This window comes from Polyodon spathula, chromosome 3, assembly GCF_017654505.1.
Source record: "Polyodon spathula isolate WHYD16114869_AA chromosome 3, ASM1765450v1, whole genome shotgun sequence".
Classification (NCBI taxonomy): domain Eukaryota; kingdom Metazoa; phylum Chordata; class Actinopteri; order Acipenseriformes; family Polyodontidae; genus Polyodon; species Polyodon spathula.
In genome coordinates this window covers 46927621-46934431 of record NC_054536.1, presented here as the reverse complement: position 1 = coordinate 46934431, position 6811 = coordinate 46927621, and the positions used below count along the sequence as shown (strand labels likewise).

The 6811-nt window shown below is 39.5% G+C and overlaps 1 protein-coding gene across 1 annotated transcript in view; it reads right to left on the bottom strand.

Moving 5' to 3' along the window:
• Positions 1 to 772: 772 nt before the first annotated feature.
• The window catches only part of rnf139 (ring finger protein 139), a 29848-nt gene continuing 23809 nt past the window's right edge, over positions 773 to 6811 (bottom strand). The window contains exon 2 of the mRNA XM_041245328.1: positions 773 to 3000. Coding sequence (XP_041101262.1) covers positions 1160 to 3000 — 1841 coding nt within the window. The 3' untranslated portion in view covers positions 773 to 1159. The remainder of the gene's footprint in view (positions 3001 to 6811) is intronic.

Sequence of the window (6811 nt, the reverse complement as noted above, 5' to 3'; positions counted from 1 at the left end):
GGTGGGTATGTATGTATATGTGTGTAAATAAATGATATAGATAGACAGAGACAGAAAACTGCTTACTTACATTTTTTCTACATTTAGGTAATTAAAGTTGATGTTTGAAATCACTGTGTTCCTGCGAGATGCTGCCTACGTCACTTCTCAGTACTGATTTAACTTCAGTCAGATGGTTCAACACAGCTTCTCTCTACCGATTTTAAATCCTGCACGAACTGCTGTGGCCGAAGAGATTTTAAAGAAAATAAATCATATTTAATTTGCTAGTGTTTGACTATTAAAAAAAAAAAAATAAAGATAAAACCCCTGAAAAATCTAAACAGACTCAAGTCCTTAGCTGGCAGTAGTTGGTGAGTTTAGGCGATAGACGATTTGAGTTTTTTTCCTTCAAGCTGTTGACCAAGAACCACATTGATCTTCAGGCAATTCGCCCCTAGACATGCAGTAAGACAATTCTTATTGCAGTCCTGCGATCTTGTTCAGCCAATCACTGCATTTAATGTATTAACATTTATAACCTCCAATAAAGGACCTAGGGGACTCTTGTTTAATAGAAAGACCTAAAAGGACTAGATCAATACAGATCTTTCTGATTCACGATAAGCAAGTTAGACATAAACCAAAGGCCTTACCGGAGAATTGTGCTGTTAAGAGGTTTTGTAACATATGGTTGACATCCAAACGACATGCGCCCTGCACTAGTAACGTTAAGGCACAAAAAATACATTACTAAAAGTTATTACATTATGGAAAAGCTTGACACTTGTTGCACAATTAACAGGTTTATTACAGTACTGTGGGCACTTGTAAAAAAATAAACACCAAAACGTTCAAGCCCTTTTTGAAACAAATCCCAACCTGAAAAACTTTAAATCACTCAATAATAGTATTAAAATCAAGCTTGCAATTTCTTAAGATGTTCAAACAAAACTTAAAAAGATAGTATTTAACAGACTTTTTTTTTTTTCAGTAAACCAGAATTCACATGGTATGCTCTAGTCCTAAAAAATGGAATGTGGGGATTAAGCTTGATGTTGCCTACTATATGCACTGTATGATATACCTCATACTAATCATTACCACCCCCCAAAAAAAAAGATCTTCACTGATGTTGACATTTATTAATTACAAATTAATTCTTAAATATAATTTCTGATTACTCTCCACTTGAGTCTGTGTCATCATTAATATATTCTTCTTCTACAGCTGTACTGCCATTCTGGGTCCCCCACTCTTCCTCATCATATTCAATACTGTCATTATCTTCATTAAGCTCGTTATCAGGTTCAGGCCCACCTGCATCAGCTTCAGCACCCACTGCTACCCTTTGGTTTCCGTTTGGTGCCACATATCCATTGTTGTTGGCAAAGGTGCCATTTTCTCTAGAGCCCTCCTCAATATAGACCTTCTGGTGGCACATGGGGCATGTGTCCTGTATATAGAGCCACTTCCGGAGACAGAGAGCATGGAAGTAATGTTGACACGGGGTAATACGAGCAGAAGCAGTGAACTCCTGGTAGCAGATTGCACAGACATCCTCGATCTCCCGCAGATGCTCACCTTTCATCTCTGGAAGGGAGTTGATCTTCTTCACAGCAGTTCTTCGGTTAATGAAGGTCTTCCATCCATTCTTGGCTTGAAGATAAATGTTGAAGTAAGCATGGAGGCACATCATGCAAGCACGGATCTTGCTGCCAGATTCAAACATCATGGTATAAGCTCCATTCCCGAACATGATCACCCCGAATATGAATTCAATGACATTGCCAGTCGAGCGCACATAGTACACATAATCGTCCAGCTTCTCCCACAGGACATTGTAGTAGCCATCAATCATGAACAGTGTATAAACAGTCAGGGAGACTATGACCTTCAGACACAGTTCAACACAGAAAGCAGTCACTGCAAATAACCATGTGTTGAGTGCATAGTGGTTCCAGAGCACAAAGCTGAGCAAAATGGGCAGCACAAAAAGGCACAAGGAGACCAGGAGGACTGGGAAATGTCTTCGGAAAGATGAGACATGTGAGGCACTCAGAGACATGAGGACTGGATCGGTCATCCCATGGATAAAGTGCAAGATGGCAGTTAATAGAAGGCACATGTTGCGGCTGAGCCGCACAAATCTCTCTTCTGGGTCCAGACCACTGAGTCCAGTCTGCAAAGCCAAAACAAAAAACAGTACTGGGGCCACAAAGCCCAGACGTTTGTCTTCTTCCTCTGTGGACCCAATAAAAGCCAAGATCCCCAAGCCTAAGTAATGTGCTATGGAGGAGATGACTGCGCTCATACCCAGGACTGTCAATGTGGAGTCGCAGCCGCTTATGATAAGGTTGCACAACACTTCCCAGAAATCATCCCAGGAGATCAAATAATTTTGGTTTCCTTCATCGTTGCCTGCCACCTTGACCACGTAGACCAATATAATGGCCTGGGCGGTCAGTCGGGTCAACCAGAAGACCCTAAGGACATCTGGAAAGCGAATCCTCTTCCAAGTGTCCTCCACTAGCAGCTGGACCCCATAGATGCGGTACATGTGTCGGATGAGAAGGTAAACATAGCGGCCTGAGTAATAGAACCACTTAAGTTTCATAGTTAAATACACAACAGTGTGCATGGTCAGAACTAGGCCGGATGCCACAGCCACCAACTGTCGAACATCCACTGGCAGCTCCATAATCAAGCCCCATATGGGGATCAAAATGTCCAGGACAATTAATGCAGCATAAACTGACTGTACATTAAGAAGTGCCGCATATCCAATTCCAAACATGAGCTGGAGCATGACCAAGCCCAACCACAGTGTGGGTCCATTTTTTGGAGACGGCTTGACTCCTAATGCTGCAGTGTAATAAGCACTGTAGAAGTCTATGTGCGAGGTGGCAAAGTAGTTGATCAGAACTGTCACTGCTCCCAAGAGGAGAGCAAAGCACAACATGTAGAATTTGAAAAGTGCTTTTTGTGATAAGACCAGGACCACACCGGACACTAGAACACCTGCAACAGACAAAGAGTTGGAAGTGTTACTTTTATTATTTTACAACAATTGATTCAACATGTTAAAACTTTTTTATGAAATTAGTGCTGCCAGTGTCACTGGTACGTGGAAGTGCCATGAGAGATTCCCCTCATAGCTCTACAGCTTAATTTTACACCTCCTGCCAGTCAATTATGGACCACTCAAGCAGAGACTGACACATTACGTTGGGACACTGGTTTTAGAAGGCCTGTTGGAGTAGCAAGGATTTGATTTTAAGGTTCGTCCAATGCATGGGACAATAAAAAATTTGGACAGACAAGTGCTTCCAAAGTATTCAGTGGTTAATTGAAACTAGGGATGCACTGATCATTGTACTGAATCGATGCCAATTATAACAAAATATCATAATCTGTTATAGCATTTTACTGTCATAATAATCTGTGATAATGATCCTCCCTTGAAAGCTCCATCTGAAATCTGTGACGTTATACTTCAGTTTAGTTGTCATCTCCAATCCCCGCTCTACAAATTGCCATCCTGTGCAGTTTACTCTCCCCATCAATCAAGCAAACTGCATTTGTCAGAACACACTGTTATGGGTGTGGCAGCTTGCAGTAGGAAGTGCAATATTATTTTTAACGTTTGGTTATTGCAAACATTTAGTCATGTTAACACTGTAGCACAGATTTTACGTTTATGCATAACCACCGTTTGTATGCTTGGGGCTTTCCAATTCTTTTCATACAGCTCATCGTCTGTTTCTTGGACTTTTTTCAGGTACTAACAGTAATAAGTAGGCCTGAATATATGCAATACACTAATAGCCAACAATCTTTTACATTTTTAACAGCAGTTTTACCAAAAATCTACAAAGGGATCTTAGGAAATAATTATTCAGAATAGTTAACAGCTGTTTTTGACAAATATGTTTGATGCAGATTACTCAGAGCTTGAATTTCAGCGCTTGACCACGGAAATCGCACATTTTCCAAGGTGCTCCTGTATATTTGCAACTTTCAGTATGGGAAAATTCTGCAGCGATATATTAAGACTGCAAGGAAGCACCTGTTTTTTTCCCCACCCAATTTGGAATTTCTAATTTAAGCACATTCAGTAGTGCTGGATATATGAAATGCTGCAAAACTTCTCTCGTACTGTGATAGGCGATTCTCGGCAACCATCTTAACCACCCAGCTGCTTATTCCCACGAGTGCAAGCAAATCGAAATTTGTCACTCAGTGAGAACAGTGTGCAGGGGGTTACATGTGCATCTGCAAAGTTTAACACGTCTTTCTGAAATGCTTCAGTGAATAAATAAGTAGACTATTGGGTAAATTGCAGTCTGCAGACCTACTCTTCTGTAAATAACACAGTTGAGAGTGAAAAACGGACGCCTGTATCTACTGAGAATGAGATGAGTTTATTTTTTTTTTTTGCTGGTGTTACAGGGGTTTGTAAGGAAACCATGTCAGGATTGGTATGGTCGTTTTGACCAGATTTACTTATTTATTGTACCTACACTTCGCAGATAATAATGCATATAACATGAAAGTTTGCCCATCTTGCTTATTTAGTTGTTGATCCCAGAATCTCATCATTGAAGGATTCCAGGGTGTCAGCTTCAACAACATTACTGGCGAGTTGGTTCCAGACTCCCACAATTCTCTGTGTGAATGATCCTTTATCTAATCGCCACTTTTGACCTTGGTCCTTGTTTCTTTTTTCAGTTCAAAAAAGTCCCTTGGGTTGATATTTTCAATACCTTTTAGAATTTTGATTGCTTGAATCAGATCGCTGCGTAGTCTTCTTTGTTCAAGACTGAATAGATTCAATCTATGTAGCCTGTCTGCACATGACATGGCTTGGCTTTTAAACCGTGAATAATTCTTGGTCGCTCTTTGCGCTCTTTCTAGAGCAGCAATGTCCTTTTTGTAGTGAGGTGACCAGAATTGAACACAATATTCAGGGACCACACAAAGCATTGGTAGTGCTCCAACTGGTTTATTTAGTTTGTTTGTTACGTGTAATAGCCTCTGAATTAAAATGACATAGTACAGTATTTACCGTTAGGACTGCCACTGCATTAAGCATCTGTGGCTTATTTTTGGTTGAGATGCAAATCTCACAGTTTTTCATTAAGCGGAGTGATTTTGATCACTATATGCGGTTGATTCTTATATCAGTGATTCTTACAGCCTAAAAGGACCACTGGTTGAAAACAAAAGCACCTTGCAACGATAAGGCAGCAAATTATTGGCCTTCAGCAGAACAAAGTTTAGGAAAGGCACCGTTGTTAAATGAAAAAAGTTGAGGCAGAATGTGATAATACAACACAAATCAGCAATGCCAGTGAACGGAAAGGCAAAAAAGATAAGACTTCAGCCAAACTGTCTGAAGATTTACCCATGGCTGGAGTTTAATAATGGTTAAGTGAGTTGTTCAGTCTCTACGCACCTTTAAAGTTTGCTAACCACTATAAAAAAAAAAACCCTACATTACTGAAACATTCTAGTGCCAGTGCATATAGCGCAGCTTTGAAAAAGAAATGTGAAGAAGCTTCATGTCAGGCAATGGCAATGAAGAGTGCTCTGTCTCACAGTGATGAACATCTGCTAGGTCTGCTAGGTCTGAAAGCAGCATTTTATTGCAGAAACCAAATTAGCAAACTTTGACTTTAAAGCACTTGTTCAGTTTTTGAAGCAGATGAGTGCCCAGCCTTTCAACAATTCAGGTCAGAGAAAGGGAACAGCTATGGCACATATATGAATGACAAAGGTTTGGCAGAAATGCATGAAGCCACTGCAACACTTTTGTTGAGGATCTTAATGTCAGTGAAGGACAGCCCTGTAATTGGTTTGATTTTAGGTGTCAACAGACATCAGGAATTGTAAGATGCTTATCGCTTATGTCTGGTAGACAGAGAACAATAAGCCTTGTACAAATCTTTACTGTAATGTGGAACTTATTGATAGAAAGGCAGAAACCATTTTTCAAGAAGTTAACAAGTTACTTACTGAGAAAGGCATTAAAGGGGGAAACCTCGCTGCAGTGTGTACAGATGGAGCATCAGTTCTGTGTTTTTTTTATTTTTTTTATTAAGTAGTCCTCCAAGTCACTTTGGATAAAAGCATCTACTAAATGACTAATTAACAACAATAACAACAACAAAGTTGCTAGCAACCATAAAGGCTTCCAAAGAAAACATGGTTCAATCATCACAAATAAATCGCTGATACAGCACTCTGAAAGCAATGGATGAAACAAAGCTGACTGGGTTTAAATGTTACTGTATAACAATTACTGCTTCAGCGATTACTTTATAGTGCATAATGTAATAGTGAAGTTAACATTGATCTGTTGCCATCCATTACTTTCTATAGGGATGCATCAACATTTGAAAGTAATGGGGCTATCATTTTCATAAAGCATATATGACTTCCTATACGTGTTCAATATGAACAATGACCCTAACGGTGTTCCCCGAGGAGCTATAGGCCAATTTATGGGTTTTGAACCTTAGGAGAGGTTTATTGAATAAACAAAGTAACTTGACTTAAATTCATCTGATGTCAGTACTTGATGGCTAGTTGTAATTAGTAACGTTAAACTATTGTAATGTTGGAATGTATTTTCTATTTTGGCCAGGTTACAATATTTACACGAAGATTGTTATAAATATTATTTGTTAGAATTAAACAGATGTAGAATATTTAGGTTGCTACATGATAGGTGTTACTTTATTCTGAATACACTACAGCAAAAATTATTATTTGGTGGTTTGCGCAGTATTATGCTACTGTTGCTTTAATTGGAAGAGATACGCGCTGT